General features: G+C 38.0%; 1 protein-coding gene across 5 annotated transcripts in view; it reads left to right on the top strand.

Annotated features, from left to right (window-relative positions):
• kiaa1549la (KIAA1549-like a) overlaps nucleotides 1-19,443 on the top strand; it is a 138,544-nt gene that overhangs the window by 55,423 nt on the left and 63,678 nt on the right. For 4 of the 5 annotated variants that reach the window (XM_028450152.1, XM_028450151.1, XM_028450150.1 and 1 more), the window contains exons 2-7: nucleotides 2,675-3,334; nucleotides 6,166-7,020; nucleotides 9,340-9,455; nucleotides 11,942-12,164; nucleotides 14,457-14,590; nucleotides 17,348-17,516. In XM_028450152.1, the coding sequence (XP_028305953.1) occupies nucleotides 2,675-3,334; nucleotides 6,166-7,020; nucleotides 9,340-9,455; nucleotides 11,942-12,164; nucleotides 14,457-14,590; nucleotides 17,348-17,516 (2,157 nt within the window). The remainder of the gene's footprint in view (nucleotides 1-2,674; nucleotides 3,335-6,165; nucleotides 7,021-9,339; nucleotides 9,456-11,941; nucleotides 12,165-14,456; nucleotides 14,591-17,347; nucleotides 17,517-19,443) is intronic. The other variant, XM_028450154.1, reaches the window with a different exon arrangement.

Genomic DNA, 19,443 nt, shown 5'->3' with positions numbered 1-19,443 from the left:
TACAATGTCAACGAAATGCTTTTCCCCGTTAAACACATTTATGGTGACATCCATAGGAACAAATTGCTTAGCGGTGGGTAGTAGATGGTGTGGTACTTGAAATGCTTTACGGCGTGTGTCCACAGGACATATAACAGCAGCTAAGCCTTGGGGTTGGCTCCGTAAAGCCTCTTGTGCTCACTATCACTGACTTTTAATTAACCAAACCTACGCTGAGACACAGAGTAGAGGTAATGTGTAACACGCATATTTAGGCTATAATGAGCAATTGTTGGAAGACTCATTTGGAAACAGTCTGGAGTGATGCCATTACAAACCTTTCTTGTTTGAGAACAAATAAGCTGAGGCTTTAAATCATTTTGGCTCATAATTGTCATCCTTGTTGTTACTCATCTTTCCTTTGCATGAGGGCAAGGTGCCTTTGGGGCGGATTCACTAATGGTTTATTGGTATTAAAACGTGTGCAAACGTCACTCCACACGCTAATAAGGAGTGCAAACTCCAGGGAATCAGGATTACGCAACTTCAAGCGCGTCAGAATGCGCCCTCATTCCATTTAGCGCGTTTCCCTCTGATGAATAATTATAGTAGGTGGATCTCGTGAGAAAAATGGGAGGAGGAAATGCAAATAAATTAATGTAGTGGGAGCAATGCAATTCATCAAATCTGTTTGCGGTGATTGTTTTAGCATGGAAAAATACTATGCCTGACAAGCAGGTGCAAACACACACACAGAGATCCGCTGCAGTAAATGTTGACACAAAACACATCAAAGATGAAAAAAAAGGCTCCAGGTAACCTTTCTAGTATAAGAAAATTATTCAAATAAAACAATAGTCAATATTAACATCCCTTGTATGAGAAAATAAAGTGTGAGCAGAAGCTTCACACCTGCGGAGGTGCGTTTGGAGTCAGGTAACAATGCGGTGGGGAGAGAAAGCTGCTGTGCGCGGAGCTCTTTCGCTATGGACACACCGCTCCAGTGATGTTTTGACAGTCAAACTCTTGTGTCATGTTGATGGAAGGGGCATCAGGCCAGAATCAGCTGATCAGATGTGTAATTTATGCAGTGATGGCACAATATGAGAGCGTGGTGACACAGTGCTACTCAGGAGGTCAAACGTGCTGGATGATGGTCAGTAGATCATCTTCAAATGGTGCTGATCGACTGATTGATAGACTCTGTTGCTGCATTAACTCAGATCAATGACGTCAACAGATCAATAGGACGGATTCTGTCCAAATCTGCTTATTTTTCATGGACTGATCAGAGCGAAGTTACAGGACCTGACGGAGGATCCGCATTAAATGAGGGGGTAAAAATATAACTAGGTTTTGAAGTTGTTGTTTTAAAAAACAAAACAAAAAACAATTTGTATTTGTTTATTTAGCTTTCTACATTATTAAATGTTTGTGCAGGAGACAGAGAATTCCATCTGCCTCCAATTTAACTTCCTCAAATGTTTGTGCTTGTGCGCACTGACGTCTCCACATTAAACGAGCAAAACGCTTATTTAAATGGGTTGGTCTGCACCACTTCTGCACATGCACTAATCATTGCTGCAATCTTAGTGAATTCCTCGCAGCAGGTGAGGACACTGCATCACCACAGGATTTAGGGTAGCAACTGGTTTACCACTCTTTATTTCAGATCTTAGTGAATCTGCCCCTCAATGTATTAGGCAGGATAATTGCCTCAATAGCTGTGTTTTCATTACAGATTTTTGCAAAATAAAAGTGATGTTTCCAAATGTCGACAAAGTATATTTGCGCTTTGAACGTGTTTCCATTGAACATTGTTTTGGTTTCACGTCTAATGTGGCAGTAATAATTTTCAAGTGTCATGGTAAGAAATGTCACGGTCTCCTCTCCTGTTTACACGTACCGTGCCATGTTTTCTCGGAGAGAAGTGGTCATGTGACCAGGTAGCTCACATCATGTGACCATGTACTGTACATCACGTTCTGTGACGTGTATTTGCGGAAAAAGTGTTTTCATAGCGCTTTTGCGACACATTTCAATATCGAAACGTCTGAAAAGTTATTGTGCTATTTAGATTTTGCTTATTCTATCTATCTATCTATCTATCTATCTATCTATCTATCTATCTATCTATCTATCTATCTATCTATCTATCTATCTATCTATCTATCTTGTGGCGTTTATTAGCCACTAAAATGACCATATTGCTCATCTCTTTGGAGCGGAATCTTTGCATCACTGGTTGTTTATTTCCTAGGAATTATAATAAATCCACAGACTAACCAAGAGATCAGATTAGTATATGTGAAACCACAGCTGATTAGGCTGTGTGTGTCCTATTTCATGCACTCTGGACCATCAGAATTAATTCCCTATGCTTTATCCTCTAAAAACATATGTGACCTACTTGGAGTGTTATTGTCGTACAGTGGGAGTTAATGAGACTTTTGAAAAATCCCTCCAGATAAGTGTGTAAGCGAAACAGAGGAGATGATTAAGTAAGAAAAGACCATGCATGAGCACATATTTTTTTTGTTTGTGTGGGAGTGCACATGAAGTCACCGCTGAAGTCAGGCCTTGGGACTAATGAGTCAAAAACTAATTTCTGTTCTGCTCCAACCCAGAACTGCTAATTAAATCATGTTCATCCCTGCCCCTTTCCCATTTCTCTCTGTCTCTGTACTTCCAACAGCTGGGGGAGGTCATCATGAGTCAACAAGGCAGCCCGACTTGCTTCTGGACTCTGTAGGACCCTTCAACCCCTCGAAGACTGTTCTGACGAGAGACGGAACTGTGGTTAATGATGCAGATGCAATAGTTGAGCCCAATGCCGGTCCTGGTCCTGGCCTCAGGGCCTGGTCAGAGGGGAAAGTGTTCGCTGAGGCCAAAAGTGCCATTTGGACAGAAACTGAGACAGGAGTTCATGCTGGACCTGGTGGAAAAGTGTTTACAGAAACTGGGATTTTGAGGGGAACTGGCTCCTGGGCTGAAGTGGGGGCAGAATGGAGACCCGTGGATTCTGATGGGGATGACCTAACAACCATGCCCAAAGACCACACTGCTGTCTGGTTGGGAACAGGTGCAGGGGGACAGAGAGAGCAGTCAGCCTTCTCTTCGGTTCTCACCATGCTGGCAGAAACAGCAGAGGTTGGAAAACCTTTAGGGCTGCTGTCTAAAGCTGCTTGGACCAAAAGCTCCTCTTCGTCGTCCAAAGCTTCTCCCTCGTCTGCAGCTAAAGCATCCACTTTGCCTTTGACCTCCACTCCTCCCAATAGCAAAGAAAGCCCGACAACAGTGTTACACAACAGCACTCTGAGTGTTGTCATTAACAGCAGCCACAGTCACAGCACGGGTATGAAAAAAAGCTTTGTTGCATAGAGAAAAAAAAAAAACATTAGGAAAAGGTCTTAGATATACAGTATACATACCTAAATTCCCTTTTTTTTTAACGTGACTAAATTCAGTCATCAAAAATGTAACGTGTAATCAGTTACTGTATGTACTGCATATTTATTGTGTGCTCACCCGTGTCCTAAGGATAAGGCAGTATAACAATATTAATGCAATATTTATTCATTAAAAAAAATAATAATAATTGCCAAAATCAATCATCAATAAAAGTAAAAAGTAGGTGTGACTTTTATATTCATTCTAGTTTAATTATTTAAACAAAGAAAGCAAAGCATATCTGACTTTAAAACATGTCAACTATAAATAAAACTACATTCTCAATAAACCTACACATCTAGAAAAAGGTGCTACAATGTGCTATACTATACTTTCAACAGAATGGCAATAATGCATAAAAGTAAAACAGTTGAAAATATGCACAAAGAGAAAGATTTACCATTTAGTGTCATCAAATGAATATTTAAGAGGCAACTCAACACAAAAATGTGGACTTAAATACACTAAAAGATTAATTCAATTCAACTTTATTTATTTAGTCACCTCTATAAGTCAGTCCAACTTTGTCACAAATAATAGTTTTATATCTGGTTGACCAGATCAGAATTGATCCCAGCCAAACCTTTTCTAAATCATAAGGTTTATGATCAACCCTCAGTTCATTCTGATCTATTTCATCAACTTATTTGGTTAACTTTAACACATTGTATTGGCATTAGGGGTGTATTAAACCCCCTAATATCTGAAAATGTTTTCCTCTTTGTCAAGCATGGAATTTTTAGGCAATCATTTAAATCAATAATGCAAACCTCATAATAATAACAATCCTCTTCAGTAGCACAGCATTAGTTTTCATCACAGCTGCCATTACAGCCTTTATCTTCACCATAATACAACCTTTGTTTTACCTTCTGGTGTATTTTACAATCTGATAAAATAACAAACAAAAGCTAATGTTGCAGGGCCCAAGATATTTATTATAATAACTCACATCATAAAGAATCCTCAACTGTGTGATGAGAGAAGATGGGAGAAATTAATACGTCCAAAAATGATTTATGGCCTTTTTCTGCTTTACTCCAATTTCTTTCACTTTAAATTGAATTTCAAATTAAAAACGTTTGTGCATTACATATATATTATACTTTATTCCTGCTTTATGACCCAACTAATGAATTATATTGTACATTTTTACATTTGAACAGTTCTTACTAGTGATTAAATAATAATGAGTGAAAGCTCAAGGTACAATGTTTTACAGGTAAATAGATTTAGTTTCATTTTACGTGTATGAATTCATTGGAGAGATGCTTTGGAACATTTAGCTGTTATAAAAGAGTTTAAACAACAAGCGGGGCAAGGAAGTGTGTCTCCTCGACTAGTAGAAACATTGCTTGAACTAGCGGTTTGTGGCAAATTGGGATAAAAGCAAGGAACATGTTGGTTTTAGACAATTTGGATGTGTTGATTCTGAATATCCATGTTCCCAAGCTGAATTTCAAGTCCTTCATGCTCAAATTCACAGTTTAAAACTACTTATGGACACGATTAGCTTAGAAATGATTTCATGCTCGTGCCAACAACCGTGCAGAACCTTAAAAAATGTAGCTGTACAGCTAAGATGTACAGCTCTATGCAGGTGTAAAAACAAAGTGATACCGGTGAACAACTTGTCTGCATAAACTTAAATAAATGATTTCATTTACAAGTATTGTAAATGAAATGTATGTGCTCCACAGTTTTTTTCTGTAATGTAATGTAACAGACTTTAAAAGTCCCATGTCCATTTGTTCTAAGAATCCCCAAAACATAGTGTTTGAGGTTTATTTTCCCAAACTCGCCTGTTTTCCAGAGTTTTAGCCTCTGAAAAGTCACTTTCTGAACAACTCTACACAAACAGGCTGATTTGTGGCCTACTTATGCATATTCATGAGTGGGCGTGTCTATAGACGAGACACTGACTTCCTCCTCACGTCACGGTGATGTAGGGCCAGAGGACGGCCCGCCCTCCTCCCACCCACTCCGCTGAGTTCATGCTGCCTTATAAACACAAGACAGAGCGTAGGGGCGGGGCGTTCACCGGTACATACATAGACTGTAGAAAATACATCATTGCACTGCGCGAAGGACGCTGAAATGCTCAGCTTTGTGGGCGTGTCTGTTTACATGTCAATCACGGCAGAGAGCTTCCTGGAGGCGCAGCTTCTCCAACTCAGTGCCGCATCAAGTTTGTCATCAAAGTGGGAACGCGTCATCAAATTGGAGCGAGGTGTTTGGGCTCACCCTGCAGTAAGAAAGGAGTAAACTAACTAACGATTGAGGGAATCAATGAAAAAAACACTTTGGGCATGTGTATGAAGCCTAAATAACACTTTTATCATGTTAAAAGCACAGAAAAGTCCATTTAGCTTAACATGGGCCCTTTAAGGACATCCCAAATGGATTTGACTAAGATTTTACCTAATAAACAACATTATCACACTCTGAATTTTATCTGTTTGTAAAATGCTAAAGATTGGGCAAAATCTGCTGTTTTGGCAGCAATTTAGATTTTTAATTTAAAAGGTAAAAGGATCAAGTTACAGCGTGGGAACATTGATATTCTGAATCAGCGTACTCAAATTGACCAAATAAGCTTGGTTCCCCACTTTTACCCCCAAATACTCCTAATATTTCACCTTTTTGAGAATCCAGCCGAGTCTATCCAGGACTGTGAATGTTTATAATCCAATGTTTAGCAACTAGCAATCTTTTTGTTATCTTCTTTTCCTACAGAAGAGTCGGTGAGCAACCCCCCAGCCTGGGACCTCCCCACTGTTCCAGAGTCGCTCTTGTCCACAGTGGGCGACCATGACGTCACCCTTCCTGCAAACATCACCAGCCCATTCTCCACCTACCAGTGGAACACCACAGCACATGCACACACCAGAAACACCTCCAGACACACAACCGTGTCAACTAGCACCACGACCCTACAGACGTCCCTATCACCCACCACCATTGTCTCTACTGTACCACTGTCCACCACAGTAAAAGCACAGACGCCTCAAGAGTCCACCATAGCTGTACAGCCCATCAGCCAGCACACGGCCATCGGTGAGAGCCTCCACCTGACAACAGTTGCTACAACACTGCCCTCGACCACCGCCGTGGCTGTTGCTGATGTGACGTCACAGGTCCAAACTAATTCAAGCACTGCAGAACCAATGAACACAGCTGCTGATAAAACTACGCAGCAAACAACAACAACCACTGGAATCACGACCACAATCCCACCTCAAACCACTGCGACTACGACAACCACGCCTGCTCCAACCACAATCACCTCTACGACTGCACCTCCAACCACTACAACCGCCACCACTACTACCACCCCTGCACCTACAACCACCACAACCGCTCCCACAACTACCACAGCTCCCACCACTACCACTACAACAACAACTACTACTACTACTGCCACTTCTACTACTACCACCTCTACCACAATGATACCTCCAACCACCGTGTTCACCCCCCTCCAAACGACACCCCCGCCCACAACAACCACCATGCTACCCTCATCTCTTACCATCACAGAGCCCAGTCCTCTACCCTGCAATGTGACTGAGAAGTTCTGGGTTCGAACAGGTAATACATCACCACTGGTTTTCTTGTATCTAATGAGAATTTTACTGGATATGTGCCAACTAGGCTGACTAACTGTGTAGCTAGGGTGAACAGATTTTTAAAACTCAAAACCGGGACAGTAATTGAACCAAAGAAGACGACAGATTTTCAAAATAAACTATTAGCATATGCTTTTATTTGTAATGAAAAAAAGTCACATAAATTGCATTTCTTTTTTCTTACTTTTACATGAAATGTGTTACTGCAACGGCTGAACCAAATTTAAAATGTCCATCAGTCAAAAAAAAAAACCAAACAAACATGAAAATGGTTTGAATAGAAAAACAAAAAAACGTGTTTTTCTTTTAGGCATTTTGAAGGACAAAGCGTAAAAAGTGGGTAAAATTGTCAATCCCACCGACCAATCAGCATCGAGTTGCAAACACGTGGAAGACTTATGAGCTTTTTAATTGGTTTATATTGCAAGCGCTACTATGGCAACTGTTGTGATTGACAGCTCACAGTCCACAGAGATCACGTTTTTAAGCGAAATGCACTTTTAGAGTATTTTCTGACAGCGGCAACAGACCAGGTGTCCATTTAAACAGGACTGAGTTTGTGAAAAACTGGGACAAATAAATGGTTTGGGGGAAATCGACCGCGACACACGATGTAACTCTGAAAACCGGGACTGTCCCGGGTAAATCTGTGCGTCTGGTCACCCTAAGCAAAGCTAATGTTATAAAAGTGTTTAGCCTAATGCTCGTTTGAAGCTTTACTTCATTAATAACTTAAATTTACAGCTCTTTATTTTGGAATAATTCTGGATGGTATGAGCACAAATGACTCTTATCTTTAAAAGATTTTATTGGCGGCAAGTAAAAAAGCCATTACAAAATGCTTTAATTTAATTACATTTTTAAATATATATATTTTATCGTTGTCATTATTTTTGTTGATGCTGACAATATGCTCAACACTGTTGTCATGTAAATATTTCGGTAACACTTTAGTTTAGGGAACACCTATTAACCATTAATTAGTTGCTTATTAGCATGCATATTGACTTAATTAGCCATTATTAAGTACTTATTAATGCCTTATTCTGCATGGCCTTAATATACAACCAATAAGCTATTAACTAAGAATTTTCCCTCAATAACCTCAGAATTATTACTTATTAGTATTAAGTAAGGAAGTTGTTGTTTATGAATTACAATCTTAACATGCTAGGGTTAGGATTAAGGTTAACCCAAACCCTAATCCTAATCCTAATCCTAATCCTAAACCTAAACCTCTTTGGACTGCGAGACTGCCATTAAGTGTATAATAAGGCATTAACAAGTACTTAATAAGGCATTAACAAGTACTTAATAAGGCATTAATAAGTACTTAAGGCATTAATAAGTACTTAATAAGGCATTAATAAGTACTTAATAAGGCATTAATAAGTACTTAATATGGCATTAATAAGTACTTAATAAGGCATTAATAAGTACTTAATAAGGCATTAATAAGTACTTTATAAGGCATTAATAAGTACTTAATAAGGCATTAATAAGTACTTAATAAGGCATTAATAAGTACTTAATAAGGCATTAATAAGTACTTTATAAGGCATTAATAAGTACTTTATAAGGCATTAATAAGTACTTAAGGCATTAATACGTACTTAATAAGGCATTAATAAGTACTTAATAAGGCATTAATAAGTACTTTATAAGGCATTAATAAGTACTTAATAAGGCATTAATAAGTACTTAATAAGGCATTAATAAGTACTTAATAAGGCATTAATAAGTACTTTATAAGGCATTAATAAGTACTTAATAATGACTAATTAAGAGCCAATATGTTACTAATGCTAATAAGCAACTAATTAATGGTTAATAGATGTTCCCTAAACTAAAGTGTTACCAATATTTCTTTAAAAAACTATAACTAAGGACTTTTGGTTAACAAGTGTTATATACTGTACATGTTTTGCCTAAGAAAGCATTTCCTACGTCTTGGACACCTCCTGTGTCTTTACAGCACTGATGATTAGATTATGTTATTGTAAATAACTTTGAAGAACTGAAAAAGAAGGTTACAGTTACAGTTTTCCACTTTCTGCATTCTTTGCACTTCTCGCCACTAATAAAATGCCAGCAAAAAAACTTGCAAGGACAGTAGAATAATTTGTCGTGCATCAAACTCCAATAGAACGGTTGAGGTAAATAATTTACCTGAAGCTGTACATCTTGTCTTAGAGAGTGATGTGTTTATGAATGATACACCTGAGGCAACAATAACAAATACATTCTGATGTTCATTTTTCACGTTTGTTTTCTTTGACAGTTTTGTCTATTGAGATGCGCAGGAACCGTTTGGACTTGATCCTTAAACAGAACCTTTCCAAAGGACTGAGCCATGCCCTGCAGAGAGCGCTCAATGACTCCAATGCAAATGCACAGGTAAATGTGAATATAAACACACCTGGTGAATTAGCAGGGTTTAGTGAATGCAGTTGGTTTTAAATAAGATAGTTGCATTAAATATACAGTATGTCATGGCATCCAGGCTGAGATGCCAATTAGTGAAAAATAGAGCTCTGACTAGCCACATGTCAACAAAATGAATATGATTTTTTTTGTTTTTCTCTTTTTTCTCATGCTTGACGAGAGTTGGTTATGTAACACGTTGTTGATTGCTGGCCTTTTAAATTGTCCTTTCTTCTTCACCTGCTGATGCATTTTCCTGTCAAGCTGTGCTATTTTATTTGTTTTTGATGTTGCCTGCGTGCTTTTACCATGGATGGACATATGTAACATACTTTAACAGGGGTTTGACCTTTCTGTTAGTGAGGTTTGGTCTTTTAAATGTCAAGGATTCAAGGTTTTTATTACCATTTTCCACGCTAGAACATGTCACACTAAATTTGCATGTAGACACAATCGCCTAAATGTTACAATTATGGTGTAATTATAATTGTAATTTTAAAAATATGTTGCTGTTGTAATTGTAATTAAATTGTAATTGAGTTTTGATAAATCACTTTGTAATTGTGTTTGCCGTGAAAATTCTACAAAAATTGTCAATTATAATTTAACACAAAACTGGGGAAGCACGTTACAGTTCTATGTAGTTCTAAATATTTGTAGTGAACAATTATTAAAATATGTTTCATATTTAAAAATAAATAAATCGAGGGGTATACTGACACAAAAAAGGCTCAGATGTCCACACGAAAAATATCAAAACCTATATTTTTGATTGATTAGGAAGCCTAACAAGGTAATCAATATATAGGAAAGAAATTAGATGATAGATATGTGTTTTTAGTGTATTTTACAGCTGATTTAAGACCCGTTATCATAAGAGATGCTAACAGAAAGCTAACACAAGAGTCAGGTTAAGTTTTATAGGGTTATTTATTTCAATTGTGAACATAATTGTAATTGACTTTCTGAGGATAAAAAACAATTGTAATTTGATTGTAATTGGAAATAATCATGGTCACTGTAATTATGATTTAATTGCAATTGAACATGGATAATTGAAAACGTAATTGCAATTTAAAAATGTAAATGACCCCAACAATAAGGTGTTGTGTAATGTTGGGTGGTTTGCTAGGCTTCCGATTACTGTTTAATTTAGCTTTTTTAAGACCAAACATTAATGCCACTATTGTAATAAATTGATTAATAATGGAGGGAATTGCAGAAAGTTGAACAAAGCTTTTGCATTTGTGCAGATGAACAAGAAACTGATTTTATGTTATGCATCATAAACACTGTGATAGAAAAGCTTCAGTTCTGATGTGAAAAACAACCCAGAGCAAATTGAATTCCACTGCCGACGAGGCTGTCAGTCCTGTCCGTGTCACTGACAGGCTCCGCCTCCCTCGCTGCCCATCCACCTGCCTCCCCTTCATTGTTTTTTTTCTGTCAGTCAGTCAGTCAGTTCTCGCTTCATATGGCTGCTTTTTCTATTTTTATCCAGGTGTTAGCGAGTCTGCTCTGGGAGTGTGTGCACATACACAAACCGAAACCAAATCCTACAAAATAGTGTAACATGGTTTTAGAATATGATGGGTCACACTTACAGTATTTACATTAAACCTCTGTCGGCTGTATTCTTTGTTTTTCATATCTGTGGTGTTTTTTTGATGAGATTTAAAAATCTCTAGAGGATGTGTTTGGAATAAAGCAGTTTGGTTCCTTTGGGCCTGTCAAGAGATTTAAATAATATGTTTGATACTCACAACTTAATTCTTACACGGAAGAGATTGCAAATCTTTTAGTTGCACAAGTTTGTTTAATGTTAGTTGAAAGAAAAAAACCATTTATACCTAAATGATGCCAAAGAAAGTGTCACTATTTTAGAATAAATGTAGTCCATGTGTTCTTGTCAGTTGCTGTCAGTAGAGCTGCTGTGATCAGAGAACATGAGGGTCCGTAAAACCCCCTCAGAGAAATTCTGTGGAAACATTGACATACAGTTGTTTAAATTTCAAGGCTTACTCATTCAATTGGTTTAAAGGCTTAAATTCAGGACCTTCAAAGCTCTCTTTTTGTATTTAAATGAAATGCAAAACTCCAAAGGTGGGTCGTGGTAATTTTGTATTGTTGAGTGAAAGTAAAAACTGAAAAGCTATTAGAAAAAATAAATAAATAAATAAAAAAAAGCTTTGGCTTAAGCTTGGAGAGAATTTTAAAGCAAGATGAGAATTTAAATATTTGTGGCAAGAAATTCAATTTTGAAGACACCAGGTGTAGTTGATGGATTCACAGGTGTTTCCTTTGATAAGGTACTTCGAAGCCTTTGTGCTTTGATGTCAGAAAACAAAACACAGGTACTCGCATTGGCTCAGCAACGTATCTATAGCCTCTTTTCTACAAAATGAAAACAAAACAGAAGAATTACGCTCTGAGTGCTTTTCTTTTTCTTTACTTCCCAGGTGGAACACGACGACTGCCACCCCCACAACGTGACCCTGGGTTACTACGTGACCAGTGGGAAAACGGTCTACATTTCCCCTTTTGTAGTGGAAGCACTGAATGTTTACGGTTTTGACAAGCTGCTGTCGGACATCAGGCAGCACACCTCATTGGTCAGGGCAGTTCTGGTTCCTGTGGCTACCTGGCTGCCAGCTCCAAGTATCCACCTGCAGCTGAAAACAGGTGATGAAACCTCATTGGAAATATGATGACAGAAACATTCACCCCGAGTGTAATCCGCTACCCAGCAAATCAGCTTTATTATGTCCAGGTGATGTGACTGGTGGAGAGGAGGGAGAGCAGAGCACAAAGTTAGAGATTGTGAAGTGGAAGCGTTGAAGCAGAGAGAGGCTGATAGAAAAAAGCTACAAAGCTGCAGAAAGTGAGACACAGGGGAAGAGCGGAGCAGAGACGAAATTAGAACATTTTGATTACATGTCTGAGTTACTTTACTTTTCTCTGATGCTCTAAATCCCATATAAAGTCCCATGATTGCAGGGCAAAGGCAAATTGGTTTATTCATTCAGCCAGCTTCTTAAGTCTCAGAAAATAAATATATTTCAAAACCAAAATTATGTTTTATTAAGACGTGGAAACATTTTCTTATCATGCATATGAAGATTAATGCACAATAGATAATCATTCACTCACAAACACTATATAAAGTAAATTTTGCTAGTTGCATAAATAAGAAAAAAAATGTTTATTCCCTTTTAGGAAAAGATACAATCAGTTGTTTAATCATGGTATAAACTTTATTACAAGTGTGTCCTGAAATGTTCAAGCTTATCCCACTGCCCTTGATGATTAGATGGTCGAAGTTTGATTTGAATAATATTACCTTCTAGGTATACAGTGATCAAGCTGGCAAATTATTAAAATTCAAAATATGAATGATATTTAAGTTGAAGTCGAATATTATACCTTTCCTTTCCTATCCCCTAACTTGTACCTTGACATTTTCCCAAAACAAAATGGAAAACTGATGAAACAGCATTTTATTGTACAGTATTCACCATAATCTCTGGATAGACTGAACATCGTTTCCGCAGAGGACTTCTATTTTTAGATCTTTTCATTCTCAATAGTGGTGATAATCCAGCTCTTTGGTTTTTTTAAGCATTTTCAAATAAGTTATTTTTAACCCTACTTTCATTTCAATCGTGGCTAAATCCAGGTTACAACTACATTACGTCAAAGGTTTGGTTTATGTTTTCTGCTTTGAAAAACTTTATGTGGAAAGTAGTGCAGTTTCTATGACACCCATGAGATACAGTAATAAAAGAAGATTAACACCTATTTTTACACAACAAAATAGTTTAACCTTCTTGTGTAAAGTCTTAAAGGGATAGTTCGCCTATTTAAGACATGACGTTGTATGCAATCCTCACCAGCGCTATAGTGCATACACATTGTTTCACTCAGTGGTCACCTCCCTGGTCCGAGTTCTGGCCGTTTGAAGTTGGTCAAGAAAGTAGTCCTGGTTAGTTTCCGGGGCCAAAAAACTGTGCGTTTTTATTAGAAAAAAAGATATGCGTTTGAAAGCTTGATTCATTTACATCACAAAACCGCCCATAAAAAAAATTCATACCTCCAGTTTTAATCGGCACTATTTTCTCTTCCGTTTCCATCAATCCGCGCTGCCGTCTCGCAGCGCGGATTGATGGACTTGCGGACAACATGTCTGACTCTGCCGATGGCAACCCTCTGGCTGGTTGCCATCGGCGGAGTCAGACATGTTGTCCGCAAATCGCGCTATCAACAGCTGATGGGATTAGGCGCACCGATGATGTTGACGGCAGCGCGGATTGATGGAAACGGAAGAGAAAATAGTGCCGATTAAAACTGGAGGTATGAATTTTTTTTATGGGCGGTTTTGTGATGTAAATGAATCAAGCTTTCAAACGCATATCTTTTTTTCTATTAAAAACGCACAGTTTTGTGGCCCCGGAAACTAACCGGGACTACTTTCTTGACCAACTTCAAACGGCCAGAACTCGGACCAGGGAGGTGACCACTGAGTGAAACAATGTGTATGCACTATAGTGATGGTGAGGATTGCATACAACGTCATGTCTTAAATAGGCGAACTATCCCTTTAAGTTGTTAGGAGAATATGTTGTTTGCAAAATGTGTTATCTTTGGAGTACATCAAGGCTCTATTTAGGAACACAATTTTTTTTTTCAAATTGTTTTTCAACTGAACTATTTTTTTGTAGTTTTCCACAAAACATTATGAATTGAATGTGATTACACTTAATATGTTTGATTCATAATTAGATTTTTAATATGAGCACAGTATGAATGATCACAAAGGTAGAATAGATTTCGACAGCACTCTTTTATGATGTATTGACTAGTAGTCCTCTTATGTTTTTATGGTTGCTACAAGCTTTATTTCTAAACATTATTATTTTTCAGACTAATACAGTCTATCAGTACAAGTAATAATTATATGTTTTTCTCTTTTTTCAGTGTTGAGGTTTGTTGGCCCAACAGACAACATCTACTCCTGTAGTTTTGTCCAGATGTTGGAGCAGAGGTTGGAAAACGCGTTTGATGAAGCTCAGGACAAAGTGCTTGAGACCTACAACAGACTTACTGTGGAGGTATTGCTTAATTCACAAAAATAAATAAATAGAATAAACAGAAAGCTGAGAGTCATTAATGCCTTTAGAATGCTAATGTTGTTAGCCTGAGAAAATAAAGCAGTACTGGTAAAATTCTACTTTTCTTTCATAACGTTTGTTTCGATGTCTCACTATGGGATATACGCCTCCGCGTCATATCTCATATCTCATCATGCCAATCCTGATTGGCTGGTGAAATGTATTAATCCACCGCAGGTTGTCTTGCCTCCTATGAGTAGAGTGGGCTGATTGACAAACGGAGGACTTTCTCCACAGTGAGAAGTGCATCTGGCAGCCATTACTGCTTATCACGTGGGCTTCGGGGATAAAACTGCGAGTCATCATCCGCTGATCATTTGTTTTATGAAAGGGGCACGCAGACCCCTCCCTGTGTCCAGGTCGCTGGTGCCATCGTGGGATTTGGCTGTGGTTCTGGAGGGGCTTAAACGCTCTCCTTTTTATCCCGTGGGACGTGCAATCTTAAAGTTTGTGTCCCTGAAGGCAGTGTTGCTACTGGCTTTAGCTTCAGCTAAGCATGTCAGTGACTTCCATGCACTGTCAGTGCACTCATCATGTGCTAAGTTCTTCCCTGGCGATACGAGGATGATATTGAAGCCCAACCCAGCCTTTGTGTCGAAGGTGTTGGGCTTGTGTTCTTCTATGGACGTCACGGCTTTCTCGGCCTCACAGGGGGAGCAGCAGCCTCATTTATTGTGTCCGTTATGCGCTGTGTGCGCGTACGTGGATATGACGAGGGGTTTCAGGAAGAGTGATCAGCTCTTCATCGCTTGGGCTTCGCCCCGTAAAGGGGAAACTGTTACTAAGCATCACACTGGGTGATGGAGGCGATTGCTTTGGCTTATGCAAGTCAGGGTCTGCAGCCGCCTGTGGGCTTGCATGCTCATTCGACTCGGGGGTTAGCCACATCCTGTGCCTTGTTCAGGGGAGTGTCTGTTCAGGATATTTGTGCGACGGCGAGTTGGTCCTCGCCCCTCGCTTTTGTCTGGTTTTACCGGCTGGATGTTTGCACGGGCGGTTCTCCTGTCCTAATTGAAACAGAGCCCTGCGGACTGGTGTAGTGTGCGATAAGCTTGTCTGCAATACGGGAGCTATGATATCTCATGATAAGACTTCAAAACAAATGTTATGAAAGATAACTGAGTAACATGAGTGAGATGTCTCACCAGACAGCCCTTCTTGCTCACTGAATGAGAAGAGAATTACTTATTGAATGGTGCTGCAGTCTCCGCCCACTCGACTTATAGTAGGCAGGACTACCTGCGGCGGATGAATACATTTCACCAGCCAATCAGGATTGGCGTGATGAGATAAGGCTTCTGAGATATGACGCAGAGGCGTATATCCCATAGTGAGACATCTCACTCATAGTACATGTTTTTTCCTATATCCCAGCTTTCTTTTCTTTTTGTCACTGTCAGCTCTCTCATTTTGTTGGCCGATTGTTACGTATAATTTATTTCATGCATGATAATCGCTATGTAATTCTGTCAAAGTAGAATCAAAGAAATCTGGTATTTCAGTTGTTGTATTGTTATTGTGTTTTAACAATGAGGAGCTGAAGATCTGTTACCATTCAGCATCCACCATTATTGTCTGCCTGGCTGTCTGTCATGGTTTTTCCTCTTGACTATAATGTACATGCTGGTAAAATGGGTCCCAGTAAGCAGAATCCAATACATGCTCCATTCATTATTTATCCACTGAAATATTAACACCCATAGAGCTCTGTGACGGGAATGTCTCATATGGAGTATCATCGAACATGACTGAGTCAGAGGAGTGGAGTGGTCCTACCACACTCTTACTATAGAACACGGTGCTGGCCATTCAATGTGGAGCGATGAAATACATTCTTTATGTGCGCCATAGACATTGGGCATAATACCTTCATATATCGCTGGTTGAGTGTTTGAATCATTAATGTTGCTGCGGCTGCCTGTTTGTGTTTGCTATCAATAAATGTTCTCTGTAATGTTTGGTCTAAAGAACTTATAGTCGGGGTTGGGGTCAAGTGTATTTTCCAGTCAAAATTACATTTTCAATTACCCATGTTCAATTACAATTTAATTACGATTACAGTGACCAGCATTTTTCCCAATTACAATTGAATTACAATAACATTTTTTTACTCTCATAAAGTCAATTACAATTACGTTCTCACTTACTAAAGTTCAATTACAATTAATCACAATTACTGAGCCTGAAATAAATCAACTTATTAAAAGTTCAGTTAGCCTCTCTTACGCTAACGAGTCCTAAATCAGGTGTAAAATACACTAAAAACAAATGTAATTTCTCTTGGTTACCTTGTTAGGCCCAACTAATAAATTAAATTACAGGTTTTCATATTTTTTTAAATGGTAAAATGTGAGAAAGCTTGATATGGAACATATTTTAATAATTCTTATACAGTTGTGCATATGTGCACAACTGTACATAGATCTGTAACATGGTTCCCAAGTGTTGCGGTAAATTCTAATTCTAATTCTTATCAAATGTTCATGGCAATTACAATTACAAAGTCAATTATCAGAACTCAAATACAATTTAATTACAATTACGACAGCAACAGATTTTTAAAAATTACAATAATTGTAATTAATTATCAATTACGTGATTAAAATTATAACTGACCCCAATCCTGCTTATAGTTACATATATGGCCATCTGATTTGAATAAAGTATTGAAATAATTTCTCTGCACTTTATTCTCAGATCCAGAGTATGTCCCAGGACTTAGGCTCTCCATCAGTCTCTCTGGTTTATGTGGTGAAAAACCAGGACTCTGTTCTTAATGGAACTATTTCCAGTGGGCTTCTCAACCAGTTGACTGCAGAGCTGGTTGGATACTTTCTTTACTATCCACCGATGGTCATCGCTGAGCGTAAGTGAAAAAAAAATCATTATCCAACCTTCACAAGAGTTAAAACAACCACTTAAACATGAAAACTGAATGCAAAAACAATATCACCTATACAGAGTGACTCAAAAAAGCCAACAGGATTACTCACAACCCCTGGAATTAAAATGGGGTCACCTGAAATGTTTAGTAAAATTAATTTCAAATAAAGAAAATAAATAAATAAATAAATTAAAAAAAATAAAATAAAGTTATATATATATATATATATATATATATATATAATTCATTTTCAAATTAACACATCACACACAATACATATCAAACAACTTTGGCCCCTATTGTGATCAAAGTTGCCCATCCCTGCTCTTTCAAAGTGTAACAATCATTTTCAGTCTAGGCTTCTTTAGGCTTTAGGCTTTTCACTCATATTCACTTATATTTCGTAGTACAGTACCATAATTCAGCTTTTTTGTTCCCTTGGTACTGGTGATAAGTTCACAAAAATAATTTGTGCTTGCCGATGTGTCTGTCCTCGTTGTGTTTTTAAACTTTTCAGTCCTTAGAATCTACTCTGACTCTATATTTCACAAATTGTAATCGTAAATCAGAAGTAGAATCACCACACTCACGACCACATCTGCCAATGCAAGTAAAAACATTTCATTTCCCACGCTTTTGGTCAGAGGACCTTCATCAGTAAACAAAAAACAACCCAAAGCTTGGGAAATTAAATGTTTTTACTTGCATTGATCCAAGTGTGCGGATGTATTTTTCACACAAATTAGAATGTAGAAATTTGAATAGAAGACACAGCTAGCATGAATGCAGCTCCTATATTGACTTTCAACATTTTTTGTAAACTCTTAAAGCTGATATCTGGAGGATGAAAAGAGAGAGAGAAACTTCAAAAGCGAACATCTCGCGGCCTTGCTTTCATGCACAATTTACGCACGCGCATTCACTTTGATTGACAGTCTTCGCCACAGGATGTCGAAGCCTATTGGCTGGGCGATCACGGCGTGATTTTCTTTTTGTATAGGGGTGTATAGGACGAGGCGGGACTGATATATAATGACGTATATGAATGACCGCCGGCATTAGACCATAGTAAAACATTAGTGAGGCATATTTTCGCATTTTAAAAGAATGATACAATAACATAGATTTCGCTAAAATAAAGTTTGAATAATTTTAGTGCTTAAAGCCTCACTGGAGAGAGTTTCACTAATAATCATTTGATATCCATATTGAAACAAAAGGATAAGACTTGCAAAGCCAAAAGTGACCTGAGAGTATCTTTGTTTGATGTTGCACTATATGTCCCTGCAGTGATAACGCTGTTTGTTTTCCACTCAAAGAAACTAGAGAATAGAAAGACTCTAATCTCCTCATGCTCATTTGTGAGCCATTACACTACACTTGTTTGCCTTTGTGTCTCTGTGCAGCATCTGGCTGTTTGGCTGGGACACATTAAATGAAGGAAGCCTCTGACAGCACTGAGCAACCCTGAGACTTGAGCAGTTTGAATGTTTGAAACGCAGTTCTTATTTCCTTTTGTTACTCCAAATACTAAAAAAATCTTACATTTTTGTCTGTAACCGTGGCGACTGATTCTATTAGATAGGGCAGTGGTTCCCTTGCTTTTCACAGTCTCGTACCCCTTCAGACATTTAACCTGAATCCATGTACCCCCTACTCCTGCACACCTAAAAACATAATAATGTAATATATACAATGTAGCCCTACAGTGAAATTTTCTCCAAATTTTACCTATCCATTGAGGAATATATATAGTAAAAATATTAATCCATAAACACAATAAAGCTATATTCAGGTATTATCACTCAATTTATTTCATTAATTCTTTCTGAAAAAATCTATTTTTTATGGAAAAATAATCTACCAAACATTTATTGATTGAACATATACCAGTAATACAACATATTAA

Source organism: Gouania willdenowi, chromosome 6, assembly GCF_900634775.1.
Source record: "Gouania willdenowi chromosome 6, fGouWil2.1, whole genome shotgun sequence".
NCBI classification, from domain to species: domain Eukaryota; kingdom Metazoa; phylum Chordata; class Actinopteri; order Blenniiformes; family Gobiesocidae; genus Gouania; species Gouania willdenowi.
The sequence above is the reverse complement of the archived record's forward strand: the minus strand, read 5'-3'. Positions and strand labels throughout refer to the sequence as shown.